General features: G+C 40.1%; 1 protein-coding gene across 1 annotated transcript in view; it reads right to left on the minus strand.

The window, feature by feature from the left end:
- LOC136884036 (uncharacterized) overlaps positions 1-24,731 on the minus strand; it is a 43,636-nt gene that overhangs the window by 16,241 nt on the left and 2,664 nt on the right. The window contains exons 3-5 of the mRNA XM_067156054.2: positions 16,777-17,073; positions 9,868-9,999; positions 4,411-4,606 (exon numbers count right to left, since the gene is read on the minus strand). Coding sequence (XP_067012155.2) covers positions 4,411-4,606; positions 9,868-9,999; positions 16,777-17,073 — 625 coding nt within the window. The remainder of the gene's footprint in view (positions 1-4,410; positions 4,607-9,867; positions 10,000-16,776; positions 17,074-24,731) is intronic.

The raw sequence follows: 24,731 nt of genomic DNA on the forward strand, positions 1-24,731 counted from the left end.
GTAACAATCTACAAAGGTATAGGGTTTAAGCATACAAGCTACGATTTACAATTTCTTGGATGGGAATGTCAATATTGTTCTGTTATTTATGCCATTTCTTTATTTCTGTTATCCATTAAGCTTTGCTATTTGCTTAACATCGCACCAACACAGATAGGTCTTATGGCGAGGATGGGACAGGAAAGGTTTAGGAATAAGAAGGAAGCGGCCGTGGTCTTAAGGTACAGCCCCAGCATTCGCCTGGTGTGAAAATGGAAAACCACGGAAAAACATCTTCAGGGTTATCTCCCGGATGCGAGCTCACAGCTGCGCGCCCCTAACCACACAGCCAACTCGCCCGGTATATCCATTAAGCTAAAAGTAATATAATTACATAATGCAACAATGATTTTGCACAGTGCTGTAGTGTAGTGTGACTTCCCTGTCCACTGAATTTCTGAAAATAGTATTTAAAAATTTAATGGGCGTCGGTGATAATAGCTACCCTCTAAATGCCGAGAGGGAGTTTCATGAGTGAGAACATACAGTACACAGGATATTTACTATCCAAGATTAAAGTACAGCAACAACAACAATGTAAATATAAATCGTAATTCATTACATACATTATAAAAATATTTGAGGTTGTAGGCCTACCTCTTTATTGTCATCATCATCATCATCCTAAACCATCTCCAGTTTCCCGGGTGTGGTATATGAGCCTCCTCCATCTCATCCTGTCCTTGTACCATTCTTCCTCCACCAACTTGTCCCAATCATGACCTCTCAGCATTACATCGCTCTTAACTAAATCTATCCATTTCCTTCTTGGCCTTCCCACGGGTCGTCTTCCTTCTACCTTTCTGTCAAATTCCTTCCTTGCAGTTCTGTTTACTGGCATCCTCTTCATGTGACCAAACCACTTCAGTCTTGATATCTGAATCTTATTTAGGAGAGAATTGTCTATTCCTACTTCTTCTCTAATTTTCTCATTCCTAATCTTGTCTCTCCTGGTTTTCTGGATCATAGTGCGTAGGAATTTCATTTCAACTGCCTGAAGTTTGGAATTATCTCTATTGGTCAGTGTTGTGGTTTCAAGACTGTATGTAAGAATTGGTGTATAATAGGACTTGTACAATGTCATTTTTGTTTTCATGGGTATTTGCTCATCCCACAGCAGGTGTCTTACCTGGTGGTAGAATTGTGTTGCCTTATTAATCCGATTGTTCACCTCATGTTTTGCTAGGTTGTCATTTGATATAACGCTACCCAAGTATTTGAAAACTGGAACGCTGTCCAGTTGAGCTTCATTTAACATGACTATTGGTTCTGCTCCTTCCCCATACACTTTCATCACCACCGTCTTGGTCTTGCTGATGTTTAAACCATATTTCTTAAACTCCTCATTCCAGCTTTGTATTCTCTCTCCCAATTCATCTTCTGAGTCACTCCAGATCGCAACATCATCTGCAAATGTGAAGGCTTTGATATCTCCATGTTCTTTCCGTTTAATAGATTTCATTACTACATCCATTACAATAATAAATAGAAGTGGTGACAATGAGCTGCCCTGCTGCACTCCTCTCTTTGTTTCAAACCAGTCCGACAAACCACATCCTACTTGAATACAGCTTCTGTTCCTACTATACAACATTTTTACTTTGTCTATGAGGCTGTCTCGCACTTGAAGTTCTTTCATGCATTGCCAAATTCTTTCCCTTGGTACACTATCGTATGCTTACTCAATGTCCAAAAATATTAGGAATAAAGGCTTGTTCTTCTCCCAGTATTTTTCCATTAGCATCCTAATTGCAAATATAAGGTCTGTAGTTGACCTTCCTGGTCTGAAACCATACTGCTCTTCTTCCAAAATTGGTTCAACAATATCTCTGATTCTGGTCTCTATTATTTTTTCCAATATTTTCAGGACATGAGACAGTAGTGTGATACCACAGTAATTAGTACATTTTCGTCGGCTTCCTTTCTTGAACAGAGGTACAATGATGCCCATCTTCTAGTCCTCAGGAATAGTATTTTCCTCCCACATCTTGTTGAGCAGTCTATAGAGCCATTGGATTCCTGGAACTCCCGCTGCTTTCAGCATATCTGCACTTAGTTCATCTACACCCACTGCCTTTCCTTTCTTCATGCTCTTGAGCGCATTTTCAACCTCAAGCCATGTAATTGGTGGTTCAGTTGTGGTTCCTCGACTTGGCTCTCCTCTATCCGTTGTTATGTTTTCTGTATCTCCATTCAGCAGCTTTTCGAAATAGATCTTGAGTTCTTGTTTAATTTCTCCCTCTTCTTGTGCCAGAGTTCCATCATCACGTTCTATTGCTTTTATGGTCTCTTGATCCCTTCGCTTGTTTTTCACTACTCTGTATAGCAATTTCATATTTCCTCTACTGTCCTTTTCCAGTTTGTCTGCAAACTCATTCCATTTCTTCTCTTTTTCTTCCCTTACAATGTTCTTTACAGCAAGTTTCTTGTTCCTGTATACTCCTTGAAGTCTTTGAATTTCTTGTTCATTTCGTTCTTGTCCCTGTTTTTGTTTCTCCTTGTCCAGTGCCTTCTTTATTTGGTTTCTTTCTTTCAGCGCTGTTTTCACTCTATCATTCCACCATGGTGTCTCCTTTTTTCTTTTGATAGAACTTGTAACTCCACATAGGTTTTTGGCTTCTCCCACAAAGGTGTCTTTGAAGGCCTTCCATTCTTCATTAACGCTGGTTACTTCACACTTCGGCAAACTTTGTTGAATCCTTAGTTTGTATTCTTCCTTTATTTGGACTTCTTGCAACTTCCAAGTTTTAATCCTTGGTTTTTTCGTAATAAGTTTCTGCGTTTCATTTGTCTTATGTTTGAAGTCTACTACCAACAATCTGTGGTCACTGTCCATGCTTTCACTAGGGATGACCTTTACATCTGTGATGTACCTGCCACCATCTTTATTTGTGATTATGTAGTCAATCAATGTTCTATACTGGCCATCCCAACTGTACCTTGTTATTCTGTGACTGTCTCTTTTTTTGATTATAAGATCATTTCTTCTGCACAGATCTAATAGTTGTTCTCCTTCTGGGTTCCTTTGTCCAAATCCATGTGGACCAATGATGTTCTCGTACCCAAGTCTGTCTACCCCAACTTGCGCATTTAGATCTCCAATAATAATAACATTTTCCTCATTAACTGTATCTTCCAGGTCTTGCCGAAATTTCTCTTTGTCTTCCTCACTGCAGCCTGTCTGTGGGGCATACACTTGTATGATGGTGTACTTAGTGTTCTCCAGTTTCATGGACATTTTAATGATTCTATCACTTTTGCAGATAACTTCAGCTGTAGCATCAGTCCTTTCGTTAATTAAGAATCCAACACCATTTTTCGCTACCTTCTCCTGTCCACTCCAGTATAATTTATAACTTCCACGAAGTGTCTTACTTCCAATCCCTTTCCATTTGGTCTCACTTAATCCCAATATTGATATTTTTCTCCTATCCATCATGTCTAGGAGTTCTTCTTTATTGTATCTGGTCAAAATATATAAACCGCAATGAACAGAAATAACTTATTTCTTACAACGTAAATTGAAAATGATGTGTATTTCTGCCCTCTTTCTTTCATTATTTTCTGCCTCCATTTCAAACTCTGGGAGATCATGGGTTCAAATCCCACTGTCGGCAGCCCTGAATATGGTTTTCCGTGGTTTCCCATTTTCATACCAGGCAATTAAGGCCACGGCCTCTTCCTTCCAACTCCTAGGCCTTTCCTATCCCATCGTCGCCATAAGACCTATCTGTGACGGTGCGACTTAAAGCCCGTAGCATTTCAAACTCGGGCATCGCCAAAGTGATCAAGAGTGACTTGAAGAAATTTGCCCAGCCTTCACGGCCTGTGACGTAGCCACATCACTGTGGTTGAATAGCACATGCTGCGCTCCTCACCTGCCAGGCCACCCACTTTCAGTGCTGGGTGCCCGCGGGACGTAATTCCCAGCGTGAGCACCTCTGTTCTAGATATTGATATTTCTATCAGAAAAGTTGCTGTGATTCCCTTCATCAGTGATGACATTACTGATGAAGGGAATGGATGATTTTTCCAAAACATGTATGGTAAAATAAAGTTTATTTACATGGCGGACTCATGTTCTGTAATAGATTCCAACCACACAAGACCAACTGTGGGTAGCAGTGCATGATGCGTGGGTCCAGATCCCTCCAGAACGATTACAACATCTTGTAGAGTTGATGGCTCGCCGTATTGCTGCCGTTCTGAGGGCTCGCGGAGGAGAACTCGTTATTAACAATCACACTCAGTGTCTTCCCATGACTTTTGGCCACTCAGTGTATACTCTAAAGATGGTAATTGACGTTTCAAGGGAATAATCAGACCATTTGCTCAATTTTCTAAGAACTCTTTGTAGATCACTTATCTTACCTTTTACACAGATTCCTTCAAGAAACTGAGCTGCTACTATTTCCACAAGACGGAGAGCCTGTTCATACACTGACAAGGCTTTGGAGGAAAAGGTGAAAAACGTTGTCTGACTAGTCTCCATGGTGTGCGCCAACATAACCAGGATGGCTGCTTCATTCATACCGCTCTTCTGCTCGACTGTACCATCAACAAACGTCTGATAACATAAATATACAACAGTATTCAGTACAGCATTGAGTTTACTGAAGGAAAAACAGTGGGAATATGGAAAAGATTTGGTGATGGTAATCCTTGGTCTAGAGAAGTCATACGATAGTGTTAATAGAGAAAAAGTGTGGGAACTCTGGAAAGAAAAGGACATGGAAGGCAATCAAGAGAAGTAGTGAAAGCAATATATAAGAATTGTTCCAGCTGTGTCCAGACTCCAGTGGGGAGAACAAAATTCGTTTAGAAACCAAACTGGACTAAGACAGGGAAGTGTATTGTTTTCATTTATGTTTATAATGGTTATGGATGAAATTCTAAAGGAAACAAAGGCAAGATATGGAGGGGATATGAAAATATTGTTGTTTGCAAATGACAAAGTAATCTGGGAGGTCAACATTACAGAAGTGCAAATCTAACAAGAGGCTTTAAATGGCAATACAGTATTGAGAAATATGATATGAAAATCAGTGTGGAGAAGAGCAAAACAGTGGTAATGACAAGAGGAGAAAGAGAAGGAAAAGGAACCGTTAGTATCAGGGGGGAAAAACCTTGAAGTTGTCGAATACTTCATACATTGATGATATAGATGTTGATTCCCATAGGGAATCTGAAATATTTGTCCTGAATGAGCAAATTTATAATACCAATATAAATGGTCCGTTATTGGACATTATAAATTTTCCAGCTAGCTCATTCCTGGTTGCCAGCGTTTCGCCCTCGTGTGCTAGGGTGGGCTCGTCAGTTGGTACCTAGCACACCTACCAATACGCTGGCCAGTGCATACCGTGGAGGCCACTGCGTAGGCTAACTGGAGCCACCGGCAGTGCCAATGCACTAAGAGACTTTGTCTCATCACTAAAAATTGATGCCTGCTTGGCCATCAGATGATATAGATGTTGATTCTCATTCAGGACAAATATTTCAGATTCCCTATGGGAATCAACATCTATATCATCTGATGGCCAAGCAGGCATCAATTTTTAGTGATGAGACAAAGTCTCTTAGTGCATTGGCACTGCCGGTGGCTCCAGTTAGCCTACGCAGTGGCCTCCACGGTATGCACTGGCCAGCGTATTGGTAGGTGTGCTAGGTACCAACTGACGAGCCCACCCTAGCACATGAGGGCGAAACGCTGGCAACCAGGAATGAGCTAGCTGGAAAATTTATAATGTCCAATAACGGACCATTTATATTGGCATTACTTCATACATTTGCGAATTGAAATAATTTAAGATGCAAGGTCGGATAAGGAGATCAGCAGATGGGTACAAGCAGGAAATACGTTCTACCAGAATGAAAGGAACCTGGTGTGGAACAGAGAAGTTCCTATGAACTGTAAAGAGATAATGTACAAGATGTACTATACTCCAATATTAACATATGCATCACAGACTTGGACTTTGACAGCAAGAAATGAGAGTAAAATTCAGGCCAGTGAGATGAAGTTCCTGAGAAGTATAGTAGTGAAGACAAAGAAAGAGGCTGAGGTTTGTACATGTTATGAGGATAGAGGATGGAAGAATACCAAAACAATGTTGGAGGTAAAGATAGAAGGAAAGAGGTAGGCCTGGACTGGAATAGAATTACTGAAGAGGAGTGGTGGAGGAGAGGCAATGGTGGAGAAGTGCCATTAACAGGAGCTGGATAAGGGGAAATGAAATTACACTCAACTCTCGATTAACCGGGATACTGTAGGGTAATGCTTCTCGGATAAGTAAAATTGTGGTTAACCCACAAAAAGTTAAAAATAGAACATGCGTACTGAAAGTACAGTTAAAATGACAATAAATGATACTACTGTATTGTTTTTTTATTAACATTCCCAATTTGTTGCAGTAAAAGTAGCACTTAGCACAATTAATAAATGAATGGATGAAAACCATAACGGTATAAGTAGCATTTTGGTCATTCAGAGAAAAAGGTATTTAAACATCTTCAACACTCATATAAAGCATGCTATTTGTAGTTATACCACCCACCACTAGAGGGCAGAATATTACCGCTATCACTTGTATCTCTTTGCTGGTGAGAGGATACATCCTCCCGGAGTTACATCCAGCACTTAACTCATTTTTTGAAAAAATGTCACTTATACCGTTATGGTTTTCATCCATTCAAATGGAAAAATAAACGGCACTTTGCGTTGAAACTATTAAGGCAAATAAAAATATTCAGACAAACTAACTTTACTGTTTCTGAAAATAATCAGTCATGGTTTACTGCTTTTGTGCCGAGAAACAATTTTTCTTATTTTGCTTCTCAAGTTTTTCAAAACAAGTTTATCAGTGACTGGCCCTCGATGTACTCCAGCAATGACTCGACATTTGCCAAGGCAGCCCCATGCGTAACTGTGTGTTGTGCTTGTGCAGCGCGAGCAGCTGTTTCCCCCTCCTCATCACTTTCACTTCCCATTCCCTCCCTTCCCTTTACTTTGTCAACAATCTGTTTGTCTGTCAGCTCTTCGTAGCCTTGGTCGTTCTGGTCACAATCGAACCATTAACGAATATTATCTTCGTCACCTTCCTCTCCACCTGGGACAGTTTTTACGGCTTCAATCACTGTACTAACAGTATCGGCTTCATCAAATCCAAGAAATCCATCGTCTTCAGAAATATCTGTGATGTTTTTTTTCCCAAGACCGCACAATTGATATTGCGGCTAAGCTGCAACGCAGTTGATCCGATTACGGTAAGTCAAGAGTTGAGTGTAATGATGATTTGAGTTTTAGGCATAATAATAAGATTTTGGGCTTTTGCCGTGAAATTCCTTACGTTTCGCAGAGAACTAATCGAGAGATCTTGCTCGTGAGCAGACAAGATTTTCTTCTGAAGACATGGAGCAAACTTCTCTGCAAAATGTAAAGGACTTCACCTTATTTTCTCACAGGGCAAAAGCCTAAAAACTTATCGTGTCTAGAATTACTGGCCGTGAAAGCATCAATATAAATATTGAGTTTAATTTGAATTCAAAAACAAAGTGTCTAACATACAAAACCATTATTTAACAAGGAAATTGGTAGGATGTGTTGCTGATATGGCCAATGAGACCTTAGGGAGGAAAAAAAGAAGAAAGTTTGGTATACTTTGTCTTGTGGCAGCCCATGACTTTGGGAAGTTGTAATTAATTCAAGAATTAACAAAAATAAATAAATTTAAATAAAAATTCAAATTTTGCCATTCTTCAGCTACCTGGGGTTCGAGAAAGAGGAAGGTGTAAGAAGTGCTGGCCCCAACAGCTGGGATGACAACAGCAACTTCATGGCTCCACTTATGTTGAAAAGCAAGCAGCTGCAAACAACAAACTGCAACTGCGTTCTGCTAACCCAGGAGAATATGCAACAGCAGCTCCAAAACCAGGATGTCATCAATGAACCACATTAATGACATACTGAGGAGGAAGAAGAAGAAGAAGAAGAAGAAGAAGAAATAGAAATTTTATGACAAATTTACAATTGAGACTTATATTGACAAAAGAATTAGGATGATTTGCATCATGATATTATTATGGTATGTGGAGAGTCAAACAGATATATACAGTAATTCTCCTGTTTTTCTAAGCAAAAATACAATACAGGGTTATTCAAAAAGATGGACCCAATTTAATTAATTTGTATTTCACGAAATATACACGGACATTTGAGGGTGTTTAGGGGTTGCACTAAGGATGTAAAGGAGAGGGCATATAAGTCTCCGGTAACACCCCAACTAGAGTATGGTTCCAGTGTACGGGACCCTCACCAGGATTACTTGATTCAAGAACTGGAAAAAATCCAAGGAAAGGCAGCTCGATTTGTTTTGGGTGATTTCCAACAAAAGAGTAGCGTTACAAAAATGGTGCAAAGTTTGGGCTGGGAAGAACTGAGAGAAAGACTCTTTTCTTTTTTCAGGGCTCACCTGTTTCATGTTTTCCATCTATGAGATCTTTTAGTCCCCTGTTCGAAGATCAATGACAGTATATACTGAATAACACTACGATGAAATATAACATGAGGGAGTCTCTTAAAGCCATATTACGCTAACCAGGCAATGTTTTATCCACCATACAATTCGTTTTTCATCCAACACCTGTGATTTTAAGACAACTGTAACAAGATAGCAGTCCACAATAGTTCACTCTTATGGTGTAAAAGTGTTCACAACTATAAATAGTTTAATGCCATCATGTGAGGATTACGTTCATCGTTCCGTATGAATAATCATTCACAGCAATGTACCAATAACATTTCCTATCATTCACCCACACTTCAAGCTATTTTAATGGTCACTAAATGTTTTAATAGACATATTATATTCTTACTGATCATTTTTAAATTGTTGTAATTAGTTTTATCGCATTATTAGATGTTTTTATGTTATATGTACTGGGGTCAGGGCCCTGACCTACCTTGAATTAGTTTATTCTGGCTGATGATGCTCACAAAGTATGAGCGAAACATGTCCTAATTTTAATATCTGTTAATGGTTTTATCCCAAATATAAAGGATTACTATGTATTGGAAAGGTGGTTTTTATTAATGTATCAACTTCTTATTCTGAATTCCAATATTGCTCTATAATGAGATTCACAACTTGCAAAGTGGTATGTTCCGAGCTGTCAGCGGAGAGATGGCGTGGAATGACATTAGTAGACGAATAAGTTTGAGTGGCGTCTTCAAAAGTAGGAAAGATCACAATATGAAGATAAAGTTGGAATTCAAGAGGACAATTTGGGGCAAATATTCATTTATAGGAGGGGGAGTTAGGGGATTGGAATAACTTACCAAGGGAGATGTTCAATAAATTTCCAATTTCTTTGAAATCATTTAAGGAAAGGCTAGGAAAACAACAGATAGGGAATCTGCCACCTGGGCGACTGCCCTAAATGCAGATCAGTATTGGATTGATTGATTGACTGACTGATTGATTGATTGACCCAAGAAGATTAACGGAGAAATTTTGACATTTTCTGTTTTGATACCTTATTACAGCTACACCATTGTATGCTAATAAAAAATAAAAAAATCCAGAGGGTACAACTCGTGTATCCTGAAGTTTTGAGAAATTTGAAATTTAGTGTTCAGTCATTTTTCCCGTGATGTGGATACAAAGAAACAGACACATACACAGACAAACATTAACTGAACCTATTTTCAACTTCCGTATATTTAATCCAAGATAAAAATGAAGTAACTTATAAGACAAAAAGTTTGAAGTACCTATAATACATATAAAATTATACTTTTATTTAAATATATAGGTACTAATACACTACCTGCAGAATTAACAGCCACAGTGACACAGACTGCCAATTCTTGACCAGCAGATGAGAATGGAGGCTTGGTAACAAACACAGATTCAGAAATTTGTCTCCATCTATGACAGACTCGTTCACAAGGGCAGCAACCTGAAAGAAGTGATTATGCTAAATAATTCACGAGATTTTTCACATGGATTAATTTTCAGGAACATGGATACTCCACACAGAATTGCAGTGATAGCTAAGAGATGAGAGAAGACCAAAGGTCAACCTTAATAATGAGTAATATAAGATACCGTAATTAGATCTGTTAGCCAACTTTCTCTAGTGAAACTGGAACTTAATGTATTAACTTCACTATGTCTGGTTCAATTTCTTTCACTATACCCTGTCATGCCAAAAGTTCTGTAGAAATGTCCCCCCTGTGGTTGGGGGTGGTAGAATAACACCCACGGTATGCCCTGCCTGTTGTAAGAGGTGACTAAAAGTGGCCCCAGGTGCTCTCAGCTTGGGTGCATGGGTTAGCGACCATGGGGCCCTTAGCTGAGTCTTGGCATTACTTCCACTTACTTGCGCCAGGCTTCTCACTTTCATCTATCCTATCTGACCTCCCTTAGTCAACTCTTTTTCTTTTCCGACCCCGATGGTATTAGAGTACTCGAGCCCAGGCAGTCTTTCATTTTCACGCCCTTCGTGGCCCTTGCCTTCCTTTGGCTGATACCCTCATTTTTTGACGAGTCAGATCCCTTCCATTTTCTCTCTCTGATTAGTGTTATATAGAGGATGGTTGCCTAGTTGACTTCCTCTTAAAACAATAATCACTACCACCATCATCATCATCTGTAGAAATGACATCCACAATAAGTGAATGGATGTTATTTATTCATTACTGACTACTCATAGAATACCATCCACAAATTATCCAAAATATCCAGACTTTGCCTCAACGCACTTCTTCAAGTGATCTGGCCACTGGTATAATGCCACATGCACCAATTTTAGCAGTAGTGAGGATGCTGCCTTCACCAGATTTGCTTTTAAGGATTCAATACTTTGATGCCTCCTCCTCTCCAATGGATTAACATCAGAGCTTCGACCGGTGCTGTGAAACTTGGGCACATAATTCTCCAGCCACTGTTGTGTCGGCATGGCCTTATGGACACGCACAATATCCAGTGATTACCCACAAACAAGGTGGAGCTTAAGGGCTTCCACAACTCTCTGATGAGAAAATTTTAAGCATTCTTGGGCTACTTAATTGTATAAATTTGAATGTTTCATCAGGTTAAATTTTCAGCTCAATTCTACAGTAGTCAAAATAAATGCTGCATATTGCCAGAGTGTTAATATTGAACGTTGGGATCCAGAAATACGTTACGATATCAATACATTGGTTTGTTTGTAATGTAATTCTAGTGGAAACAGTCCATGTTTTTACCGTGAGAGGGCAGTATATGCAGTCTACGGTAACCGTGTCAGCTGTAAACATTGCAGTAATTGTGTTGTGTGTCATTACAAGAATTGTGGTGCTTCAGAATGGTTCGGACAACAATAATGTACGATCAGAGGCTCTGTACAGTCCATCTACTGGAGCAGGGAACGAGACAGGTGGACATTGCAGTAAATGTTGCTACGAGTCAAACTGATGTCTCTAGAATCGGGAAAAAGTTTCTAGTGACAGGATCAGTTGAGTGGCCGCAGAAGAAAAACAACAGGTGTGCAGAACCGATATCTGCATATAACAGCAAGTAGAAACCCTCAACACAATGCTACACGTCTACAGCAACAGTTCCAAACAGCCACAGGAGTGCAGGTGTCAACACAAATGATATGAAATAGGCTCCTGAGCAGGGATTACGTGCCAGATGACCTCTCAAGGCTCCTGGTCTAAGTCAAGTTCGGAGAGGTGCTCGTGTGGCTTGGGCACGAAACCACTCTTTGTGGACTAGGCAGCAGTGGGACACAATGCTCTTTTCTGATGAGACTATATCAGTCTCCACTCTGACAATACTGATATTCGTGTGTGGAGGCAACGAGGGACAACGTTTACACTCTAACTTTATCGTTGACCACCACCTTTATCAAGGCGGTTCAGTCATGTTTTGGGGCGGAATCACGTATGGCCGCAGGACACCCCTAATGCTAATATGTGGGAAGATGACTGGTGTGAAGTATCGGGACGACTTCCTTGCATGAATTGTGGCTCCATTTGGTGAACATTTTGGGGTGGGATTCACGCTGATGGACAACAATGCACGTCCCCATCGTCACAAACTTGTGAACACCTTCCTAGTGGAGCATGGAATCAGTTGGATGGAATGGCCTCCATATTCTCCAGATCTCAACTGAATTGCGAATGCATGGGCCATGCTAAAACGAGCGGTTTACAATAGTCCTGTCCAACCAGAGACCTTACAGGGCATCACTGAGGCCACTATGGAGGAATGGGACAATATCCCACAGGTGTATCTGGACAATTTGGTAAGGAGTAAGCCTAATCGCATTCAAAGGCGTCTCCAATTATGGTGGCCAACTGGTTCATAACCAAAGTGTTATGCAAGATGACAGTGAGAAGAAACTGTGTTGTTTGCAGTGGAACCTTTAGTAAGGTTTTGTTTATGATTTTTCCTTTGTATTTATCAAGTGGAAATGTGTTTATCTTCTTTATTTTTGGTTTCTTATGACTGTATCTGACAGAACAAAGTCAGTTTTGACCACTGTATTACACTGATATTCCTTTCAATGTTCAGTCTGTAAGCTTCCATGAATTACCGTATAATCTCGAGTACCATCTGCACTGTTTTTTTTTTAAAATATCGCTTCCAAAATTGGATGGGGATTATCACAGATATTTTCATTTAAGAAATATTTTCATTTTATATTTAAGAAATTGTGTTACGAGAAACTTCTATTACGCTCTCTCACAAGACTCTAACAGACACTTGAAGTGCGCCTGCGCTGTGAGTGAGTTTCTACATTGGTTGTTCCCCCTTCTGTCCCTTCCCCTTCCCTTCTCAAACGTAGTCTTGGTGGCTGGTTGCATCCAGCGTTAGATTCTCACTAATTATTTGTCGCTCTCTTGAGCAACTACTGGGAGGTTCCTTTCGAACCCAAGGCTTCTGGGCTGCGAACATCGGAGCGTAAGTCGTGAGTGAATGTTGTATGTGTGTGTATTGAGTGAGAGGTTAATGCTTGTGGCCGCGAATGTGTGTGTAAGTGGATTTGAGTTGTGCTTCTGTGTGTGCTGTGCTGTTTGGATGGGCCGGGTTCGTAGTCCAGGGGCCTATGGCCAGTTGAAGGCCGTTTCTTTTTCTTTAATGTTAACGTTTAATATTACTTTCTAGTACTACTTGTTTCCATTACATTTTCTGGAGATAATAGATCTCCTGTTCTTTCTTGTACGTAAGAGGCCAATAGGAGTTTATTGGTTTACTTTTGAAACAGTGCTTCAGTTATAATGTTGTACATATGTTGTTGTCAGTGAATAAAAGATGAATTTACAGATGGAAAGCTCCCTCACCTCGGTCCACCTAGCTTCCTCTCTGGGAATGTTCCTATTTTCCTAGGCTCTAATGTTAGCACCTTCTCAGGGTCTTATTTAAAATTTTGGGAAATTTATCTTTCCGAATGTGCGTAAATCGGGCATCACCGCTGGCGCGGCTTGGCAACTGCTCTCTCCGCTCTCAGTATATGCTACTTCCATGCTTGGCGTCAGTCTCACGCACATTCTCAGAGTATTAACATGAATTCCACAAAGCATTTGTGATCTTTTACTGCGAGTGAAACTGAAAGTACCAGTAGTTCGGGAAGCCAAAATTATTGGAAATCGTGCCGCAGGTAGGAAATATGATATTGACGAGTCGTGTATTCGCAATTGGAGAAAGAAGAAAAATGTACTATTAACATGTAGTGGTGATCGTAGAACTTTGAAATGCCAGTGGACAGGACTGTGAATGTTAAGGGTGCGAAAAGTGTTACCATTAGAACAGGTGGTAATGAAAAACAACGGTGCACGGTAATGTTGTGTATTCTCGCCGATGGAACCAAATTGCAGCCGTACACTGTTCTCAAGCGAAAGACGCTTCCTAAAAACTACCCGCTGGTGTTATTGTCAGATCTCAGAACTCCGGCTGAATGGACAGTTCACTTGTGGAAGACTGGGTAACGTGTGTCTGGCAACCTCGCCCTGGTGCATTATTGGGACAAAAGAGCTTGCTAGTTCTTGACAGTTACCGCGGCCACACAACAGACGCTGTGAAGAAACATATCAAGGATGGGAAAACAGACCTAGTAGTCATTCCGGGCGGGATGACGTCTATGCTACAGCCGCTGGATGTTTGTGCGAACCGTCCGTTTAAAGCAGCCTTAAAACAGCTCTATACAGAATGGATGGCGGCTGATAATCACACACTGACGCCAACTGGTCGTATGCAGCGCTCAGAAGTTCAGCTGCTGTGTTCGTGGATTTTGACGGCATGGAATCGTAAATAATTGTGACATCACTTTTTTTAAATTTAGTTTTTTCAAAATAAGGGTGCGGGTCTTATTCAGTGGCGGGTGGTATTCGAGATTATACGGTAACTATGGATCGCTATAATCTTCTATTTACAGCTAGTTCTGTAGCATCATATACTTCCAACCCTCAAATCTTTAAATAATTAACAACTGCCTCTGATTCTCCTACCCTCCATGGCTGAGATCATTATTATTGTAGGAAAACTATCCTCCTCCATTCACCTCATGTGATCTCACCATCGAAGCTGGTTTATATGTTCGGCCTTTATCTCCTTATTGTACTAGCAATCATTCTCCCTAATTTCAAATCAATTCCTTCCAACTTATAAATAAGATATCCTGAGTCACCCAACTTTCACCCCCATATATGAGGGTACTCCCAAAAATAAGGTCTCCTTTTTTTAAATATAAATACAGAACTCTGTTCGTGTGGCTGTTGGTCACAATATTGTGAAGAGTGTTTCCCCGCGCTCGCATATAAACATGCACACGCCGCGCTGAGGCACTTGGTCTTAGCTTGGCAGCCGTTGAGTATGGAGCTCCCATTGGATGTTACCGCCAAGTGCAAAGTGCGCACAGTTATTCGGTTTTTTAATGCAAAAGGTACTGAACCGATTGAAATCCATCGCCAATTGATGGAAGTGAATGGTGAGTCATGCATGGACGTCAAAAATGTTCATAAATGGTGTAGAGAGTTTGCAGCCAGTCGGACTGATATTCAGGACGAACGAACAAAGGAGCATGAGACAGTCGATTTCCGTTGAGACAGTCGTGAAGGTTGAGCAAAGCATGCGTGAAGATCGGCGGATCACCCTGGATGATCTCTGCACTTTGGTTCCTGAGGTTTCCCGAAGCACCACTCACAACTTCCTGAACAGCATGGCAGCAAGCTGGTATGACATGGGCATACAAAAACTGTCACAGCGTCTACAAAAATGCATAGACTGAAATGGTGATTATGTAGAAAAATAGCTAAATGTTCAAGCTGTAAAATGATGTAAACTATTGTAGAAATAAACAGGTCTATGTATTTATTTAAAAAATAGGAGACCTTGTTTCTTGAATTACCTTCGTAGCAAAACCAATCTGAAAACAGACTGATGTAAAAACAGCATTGAGACAGAGTTCACTTCTTTCTTAGACAATACCATTGAACAAAAATGCAAGATCACTCTATTAGCTCTGCTGCACCTAGATTCCATTTCATAAGTATAGGAGAGGGTTAAATACTCATACATTATCCCATTGGGATCCTTCTCTCCTTTTGTGTTTGGAAAGAAGTACCATATGAAATTACAAAATGGGAAGTCATTGGCCTTATTGTTGGTGTGAGATGGACAATTCCTAAGGAGACCCTGAACTTCCTAGGAATAAACAAAATCTCGGACACCTTTACACAGACCATAGCAGATTCCGAGTTGAAAAATTCATTGGCAATTGTTAGACACCATTTGTACTCCCCGACTTGAAATACCATGTATTGGATTTTATTTTTCAAATAAAATCTGAAAGAGAAAGATCTCCCTGATGGTTGGTAATTTTAATCTTGAGTTTTAATTCAAGCCCTGCTTAATCCAAATATTAGATGAAATAAATATTGTTCAAGTGAACTGATTAGGAGGCCAATCTTTTGATTCCCTAATAGGAGTGGCTATCAGCAAGATTATCTCTCTTGCTTGCCTTGCCACCTATTTTGTCTATATCTTATGTCTCTTCCCTTTTTTCTGTACTTATCCGGCTTTCTTCTCATCCGACACTTATCCCATATCGGGACTCAGAATCTGTTGGGACGCTCCCTCGATGAGTGTTGATGCCCACTCTCCTGGTGAGGCTGGGGGGTGGGGCACGAGTTCGTCGGGGACTGGGAAGAGATGGATGTTGAGGTGCTGGGACTGCTGGGTCTGTTTCTTCTTCTTATTATTATTATTGTTATCCCCCCTATCCACCTGTTCCTTCTTTCTTTAAAAATCCCTAACCTAGCATTCAAGTCTGTTACATTTCTTTCTAACTGACATTACCTTAGACGTTGAAATGCTCATTTTCATCTTGTACTCACTGCACCTCTTTTCAAACTCCAAGATATTAGATTGCAGGCTATCAGCACAGTTTTCCTACTACATCTCTACTGAACTGAATTCCTTCCTGCCATATTATACCTTTCAGTGTAAATGATCCGTGTAAACTATGATCAATAAGGTGAAACATTACACCCTTGTCTAACACCTGTAGGTACTTTGAACAAAGAACTCATCCTACCATCAATTCTCGCTGTGGCCTGATTGTCAACCTTTGACTGACTACCCTTAATCCCATAATCCCTCAGTATGACCAACATCTTCTCTTGATACTATGGTATATACCTTCTCTAGATCTCATTTCACCGACAATATGAATAAAAGAATTACTTACAAGACGAAGACAGTTCTCCTGTTCTGAGTCCGTCCATTCGTGTTCTACGATGACCTGGTACAGGGAGGAAATGACCAGGCTCCAGATGTTGGCATCTTCCAACATCTCATCTGCTCCAGCAGGCAGAACTGTTCCATCTGATAACTGCTGGACGGGAAGGACTTTAAGAGGCCACAGTGTCTTCAAAATGTTCACCATTAGAGAACACTGTTGTATGCTGGTCACGGCTTCCACGATCACTTTCCTCATGACCTCCTTCGGGTTCTGGAGACCCAGACGAATAAAGTCGGAGTAGAACTAGAATTAAGAAACCAACTCACTGTTCATATGAAAAGAGAACAATATCCTCAACAAGGCAACAACAACAACTAACATCTTCTATCGTTAATGCAAAAGAATAAACAAGTCTTGAATAAAGTCATTAACAGAGAAATACAAACATCTGGTTCCTAGGCAGAATGGTTGGCATACTGGCCATATGTTCATACGGCACCAGGTTTGATTCCCACCAGGGCCATGGATTTCAAATGCAAGTGGTTAATTGCTCCAGCTCAGGAATTGGGCGAGTGTGCTAGTCTTGAAATATTTCTTTTCACACAACGCACCGCACTACAAACCCCCAAAAGAGTAGTGTTACGAAAATGTTACGAACTTCGGGCTGGGAAGACTTGGATTATCTTCTCAAAAAACTACCTTAAAATAGTACCTTTGTGAAGCTTAACACAAAACTAATTATTAAAAAAAATAATAAAATAGGTGGGGAGGGTTGAATGGAGCGGCGAAGTGGGAATGGAAGATGGACCAGCTTTTGTTCTAATTTAATTTATAACAATTTCCTATTGACGTAAATAGATGTTAAAAAAATGTTAGTATACGGCACTTTTGTTCATAATATGTGATGTGTGTGTTTTTTCTTAGTTGTTCATTTTTAAAATGTTTTTGAAAAGGACTTTTTCATGTTGATATTACATCTTAATTAAAAAACTGTTCTCTTCAGCTGCTCTTCTGAAGTGAGTGTTGTTGTTTGACTTAACTTGGTGAAATTGGGCCCCTTGAATTTTTGTTATTTATTTTAAGGGACCCTCTGAAGCTGATTGCTGTCTTATTTTTGTTATGGAAAAGCTTCCCCAAAGTCTTGATATGTCATCAACCTACTGTGTCCTTGGAGGGATCTAGCAGCAGCTGCTGCAGCTTTCCGTCTAGTGAGAAGACTTTTCTTTTTTCGCTAGTTGCTTTACGTTGCACCGACACAGATAGGTCTTATGGCGACGATGGTACAGGGAAGGGCTAGGAGTGGGAAAGGAAGCAGCCGTGGCCTTATTTAAGGTACAGCCCCAGCATTTGCCTGGTGTGAAAATGGGAAACCACGGAAAACCATCTTCAGGTCTGCCGACAGTGGGGTTCGAACCTATCTCCCAAATACTGGGAGAAGACTTTGCTATGAAGGTATTCATATACACTTAGATCAAAGAAATAATCCAAATTGAAATTTCAATGAAATATAAAGTTATATATTGAACATTAAATACCGAGAGAGTTGGCCGTGTGGTTAGGGGCGTGCAGCTGTGACTTGCATTCAGGTGATAATAGATTGGAACCCCAGTGTCGGCAGCCCTGAAGATGGTTTTCCAAGGTTTCCCATTTTCACACCAAGAAAATTCTGGGGTTGTGCTGCATCCTTCCCACTCCTAGTCCTTTCCTATACCCCGGGTTTCCTTACTCACAACACATGCTAGAAATGCGATTACGACCTGATGGCACAATTCTGGGCAAAGCCCTGAGCTTGGAGGGTAAAGCAGAGGAAGGAAGGTAGTGGAGGGGTTAACTACTGCTGAGCTATCGGGAGCAAAACGAAGTCTTGTGACCCTCATGTAGTTGCCAGGAGCCGAAGTGAACGCTTGGGCAGCATCTAGTGAAATGGATGATCCTCCTCTATCAGACATGTTGCAGCACAAGGACTTGTCTACATGCACAGATTTTTTGCCATCAGATACTAATTGCACTTCTACAGGCCACTGCAAGAATCTCCATTACTTGCTATTGTGATGTACCAATCGGTTAGCTGCGTTGAATTACATTTTGTGGGCGAGTCTGAGTTGCTCAGAGGCGCTAACCTTCTGACCCCAACTTGGCAGGTTCGATCTTGGCTCAGTCCGGTGGTATTTGAAGGTGCTCAAATACGTCAGCCTCGTGTCGATAGATTAACTGGACCATAAAAGAACTGCTGCGAGACTAAATTCCAAAAACCTTTTTAAAAAAATGTTGTTAGTGGGCCATAAAATCCAATAACATTATTATTAATATTGTGTGCGTTTTTCCACTACATTTTTTAATTTTTAAGAAATTAAAGGAAATAATTAGGTGATAAAACAAAAAGTTTTGTATTTTTTAAAAAATAAATCCTAGTTTTAGATGGCTAAAACAGAATAAAATTGTATTTTTTTTCTCCACAAAATGGGAGGGAGGCAACTGTCCTCCTCCCTAATCACCACCACTGAACCTAGAAACTGACAGAACATCCAGGCCAATGAAATTAAATTTTTAAGAAGTATGAAAAGAAAGACAAGAGAGGAGAGAGTAATAGATCAGAATGTCAGAAGAAAATCGGAGTGGTGGCATTTTTTAGCGAAATGGAAAGAGATAAAATGGGATGGTTTGGACATGTTAAGAGTATGGAAGAGGGAAAGTTATTGAAGCAATGATGAGGCTAAGACTGAGGGAAGAACTACTAGAGGTACTCCCAGACTAAAGGGGTTGGACTTGAACGACAGAACAGTATAATAAAGAACCCAGATGGGAACACAGTTGACGACCAGCATGTGTCATGACTATATTGAACTGACTGCAGCTGGGAAAAGGAAACCTGTGTTCTCTCTCGGACTTTTTAAATGGGTGTACCGCCCGGCTAACATGACGTAGAGATGTGCTAATTACGTAATACTAATACATATTTGAGTCGTTGGGTGCTCTAAATTAAAATTCAGGCCTAAACACTGTAAAACTGATCATTTCAATGATAATTCTTCATTACTGTCAGCATAACTGCACCAATTACATCAGAGTTTAAATATTTAGCTTGACTATCATGTAGTGTGTGCAAGCAGTGACTGGATTGGCATGGAATCGCAAGCGAGCACTCGATTTCACATGACGTCACAAACCCATAGGGCACTCCACAGCAACCGAGTGGTAGACCCTTGTGTTACATGATTATGAACGAGCAGCAGAACACTAGAAGTTAAAAATACTCTGTTATGTCCTGAGATCGAGCAAATGAAAGCATCATATCTCAATACTACTGTGTGTTTTTAAATTCACCCCACCTAGGCTAACATATGAGCTCGTCAAAGAGACTTTCTTCATAGAACAACGAAGGCAAAAAATGTTTCTTCCATCTACAAGGGCATATCAGACATTTTAAAAGAGCAACAGCTGTTCATATCTGTTACGGTAATTATATCAAATGGAAATTCTAAGTTCTAGATATCTAATTCCCTCCTTGGGAACTTAGAATTTCCATTCGGAATTGCTGGCCGGGCAATAATTCCATTGTGGAGTTTTATCTCCCATATGCAGTTATCAAACTGTGCCTCTTATATAGGCTTCTAATAAGTTCACCTGCATACACCCCAGCGTCGTTGGGTAGGGTCTGACACATCCCACTCTGATGAGTCTAGTGTCAGACCTAAGACAAAATGCTGGCTAACAGAGCAAACGCCTGAAAAGCCTTACATCTGATCTGTTTTTTTAATTATATCAAAACTGCAAAATTGTGAAATTGAAATTCCTTCAAAATCTACCATATACAGCAAATATTAACCATCCACTCTAAGACAGTGCTTCGGCTAATTTCGTGGCTGTACACTGTAGGTTGTGTCCGTCGCAGGTCCTTTCACCAGTGACAAACAGGGCTATGTTCTCAGTTTTGGTGCAACATAAGACAAATAGTAAAAATAAATAAACAGGTAAATAATCGTCTAGCATCGTTAGGGGAACACCTCTGGAGGCATTATGATAAAAAATAATGTTTCTCCATACTGCACTGAGAGCACTAAGCATGCATTATATTGACAGCCATGTAAAACCATCATCAATCAGAACGCTAAGTGGAGAAAAGCAGAGTGAGGAGAGAATGAGATGATAGTTCGCATGATGTCAATGTTGTTATAACATATTTTTAACTTAATATTTTAGGTTGCAATAATAAGCCACAAACTGGACATCCTGCACATGAATAATAATTGAGGGTTTACTGTAATTAATGTACTGTATTTGATGCTAACCATTTTAATTATTTCACACAGAGTGATAACCTTTCAAGCCAGACTGCTGCCATGCAGAACTGAACCGCTTCCCAACCGAGCTAGTTAGCTGCGTGGTTTGGGCTAAGTAGCTGTTCATTTGCTTTCAGGAGATAGTGGGTTCAAACCCCATTAGAGACAGCCTTCAAGATGGTCATCCATGGCTTCCCATTTTCACACTAGGCAAACCTTATTTAAGGCCATAGTTGCTACTTTCCGAATCCTAGTCCTTTCTCACCTTTTCGTCGCCGAAAACCTTCTATGTGTTAGTGAGATGTTAAATTCCACGCAGTAATAGTAATGATCACTGTTCTCCCTAGGACCTTTTTAATGGGCGCACCACCCTGCCGTTTTTATAGAACGCTTGGCTAACACAACCTACATATGTAATACATATTTGAGTCATTAGGTCTTCCAAATTAAAAGTTAAATACTGTAAAACTGTTTACTTAAATGATAAATCTTCATTATTGTCAAAATAATTGCATCAATTACATCAGAGTTTCAATGTTAAGCTCAATTATCACGTAGTGTCGTGCACGAGCGGTGTCTGTATTACTCTTCAGTACAGAATAATATGAAATTTATTACCTATGGTATCTGCAAAGAAGTGTAACAACAACTACATGTACTGAATGAAAAAATTGAGAAGTATAGCATGAAAATCAGTACAGAGAAAAGCAAGACTATGGTGATGTCGAGAGGGGAAAGGCAAGGAAAAAGCACTGTGGAAATTGGAAGTCAAGAGTCTGGAAATTGTGGACAGCTTTAAATACCTAGGAAGTGAATTAATGCAAAATGCTAGGGTGGACATGGAGATTAACAGGAGGGTACAGCAGAGTAATGCATTGTACCAAAGTGTAAGAAAACTTGTTCGGAGCAAAGAAGTACCAAGGACTTGAGACTTGGATATTGACTAGCAGGCAAGAGAGTAGAATTCAAGCCAGCGAGATGAAATTTCTAAGAAGTATGACAGGAAAGACACAAGGAAAGACAGAGTGAGAAATGAAGATGTTAGGAAGGAAGTAGGGATAGGAAACCTAAATGACAGAATTGAAAAGAATAAACTAAGGTGGTTTATACATGTAAAGAGGATGGAGGAGAATAGAATTCAAAGAGAGATCCTGGAGGCAAAGTGCGAAGGCAAGAGAGCAAGAGGAAGACCCAGAACAAGGTGAATTGAAACAGTGAAGAACATTACAAGATATTAGAATCATTCCGTATTGACGGTTTTCACTTTACAATGGCGAAAAATGAGGGTATCCTCCTATTCAATACATCATATATTCCATCATTAGACGGAGCAAACAAATTCAGACATGTTTCGGCTCGCTTGAGCCATCTTCAGTGAAAAAAATTAGGGGGGTTGGAATAATTTACATAATATAAGTTGAAAAAATGCTAAAAAACATAATGAAAGAGCAAACAAAAAAACAAAAGAGAGCTTAGACGGAAAACAAAATTAGCACAAATATACAATATTTACATCAATATGCAGAGCAAAAAACTTACTGCGACAAAATTAAGTGAAACAGGTGTTAATTTGAAATAATAATTGATACTAAAAACTCCGTTAACCTAAGAAACAAGGGAATGAGAAAACAAATGATGCAGATGGAAACAAATAATAGTAGCGCATGGTGAAGTTGTGGACCTCATAGTTTACAAATTATTGGTTTAAAAATGACAAAACAGTTTGAAATTGCAGTCAAAATCATCCTAGTGGAAACCCATCACATCAAATTGGTCAGGAGGAGAGCGGGAGCAAACATTTTTGAGAGAAACCAAGCCTGAATTAACCTGCAGGCGAAAAGCCTGTGACAAGGAGAAAAAAACACCATGAAATTTAAGGCTTTAGAAATAGCAGCATTCTCAATATCTTCTCAATCTAGCGGTCCCTTTCTTCATTATTGTTTCATAATGTTGGCTGGTGTTTTGCCTTATTATAGAGGGGTCGGAAGGGCCGCATATAAAAATATGAGAAGCTGTGTTAGGTAGAAGACAGATGCATAGTAAATTGTAGTAATCTAGTGGAAACCGTCAATGAAGTTCTAATCTGTAATGGAAAAAAATGAGGTTGTATGAGAAACATGGGTTGATAAGTAAAAAGTGTGGAATGGTTGTGAAGAAAGCTTAAACTTACGGTGTGCAGTAGGTGGTTGTCCTCTCTAGTGGCCTGGCTTTCTCAAAGTAACGGTCTCGTTCGCGTGATCGAGTCTGTTGTTGGTTCGGCTGTGTTTGCTAGGATGGAAGGAGCGGAGGGGGAAGGGGAGGTGCAGGGCTGGTTTGAGGAAGGGAGGGGTGTTGAGTTGGAGAGATGGAGGTGGGTTTGTTTGGCAAAATATAAGGAATGAATGTTTCAAGAGGATGTTAGTTTATTCGCTGACTTCTAAAGCTGGAATGGTGTGGCCTTCACAAAGTGATGGTCTCGGTCGCGTGATCGAGTCTATTGTTGGTTTGGCTGTGTTTGCTAGGTTGGAAGGAGCGGAGGGAGGAGGGTTGTTGTGAGGAGGGGGGGAGGGGGGTGAGTCGGGGAGATGGAGGTGGGGTTTGTTTGTGTTATGGAAATTCTGACAAATGTATGGAATGAATGTTTCAAGTAGAATGTTCTTTTTCTCGCTGACTTCATTTAAATTGTGAGTGGGGTTCATAAACTGATCTAAATCGATGTGGATGCTCTCGAGAATGTTGAGCAAGGTGCCTTTTTGCTCATAATGCAAGATCTTCAGGTCTTTATCTATTGAAGTGTATTCGTGGCTGGATGCTTTATGGTGTTCGCTCATAGCTGAAAAACGATTATATTTGAGAGCGTTGCGATGTTCGGCGTATCTTATGACGAAATTACGGCCTGTTTGACCTATGTAGCTGGAATTACAGGATTGGCACTCTAATTTGTAAACTCCTGTTGCTATTGTTATTGTTGACAGTGTGTGGATTGAAAATGAGTTTGGAGTTGGTGTGGGAGGTTCTGTAAGCTATTTTGATGCTGTGTTTCTTGAAAATATTAGAAATTTGGTAAATGTTACTATTATTGAAAGTGAATGTGGAAAATTTTTCTTTTGGAGCGGAATCTTTTACTAGGGTAGTCTTGGGTCTGCTTTTGTATCTATTGATGATTCTGTTGATGAAGGTTCTATTGAAACCATTGTGTTCTGCAATGTTGTAGATGGTATTAATTTCTTTTTTGTAATTATTGCGAGATAAAGGGATAGTTAATGCTCTGAGGACCATGCTATTGTAAGCTGCTTTTTTATGTATGTCTGGGTGCACAGAGGTCTGATGGATGGTATTGATGGTGTGGGTGGGTTTCCTGTATATATTGAAGGATAAAGTGTTGTTGCTGTTGCGCGTAATGGTTAAGTCCAGGTAATTAAGGGCTTTATTGTTTTCTGACTCTATGGTGAATTTTATATGTGGGTCAATAGAGTTGAGAAATCCAAGTACTGTGTTGCTGTTAGTAACGTGGGAGTCTAAAATAACAAAGGTGTCATCTACAAAGCGTGTCCAGTGTTGAATGCCATTGATCTTGCCAATGCGAGCCGAAACATGTCTGAATTTGTTTGCTCCGTCTAATGACGGAATATATGATGTATTGAATAGGAGGATACCCTCATTTTTCGCCATTGTAAAGTGTAAACAGTGGAGAACGGCATA

This window comes from Anabrus simplex, chromosome 12, assembly GCF_040414725.1.
Source record: "Anabrus simplex isolate iqAnaSimp1 chromosome 12, ASM4041472v1, whole genome shotgun sequence".
Taxonomy (NCBI): domain Eukaryota; kingdom Metazoa; phylum Arthropoda; class Insecta; order Orthoptera; family Tettigoniidae; genus Anabrus; species Anabrus simplex.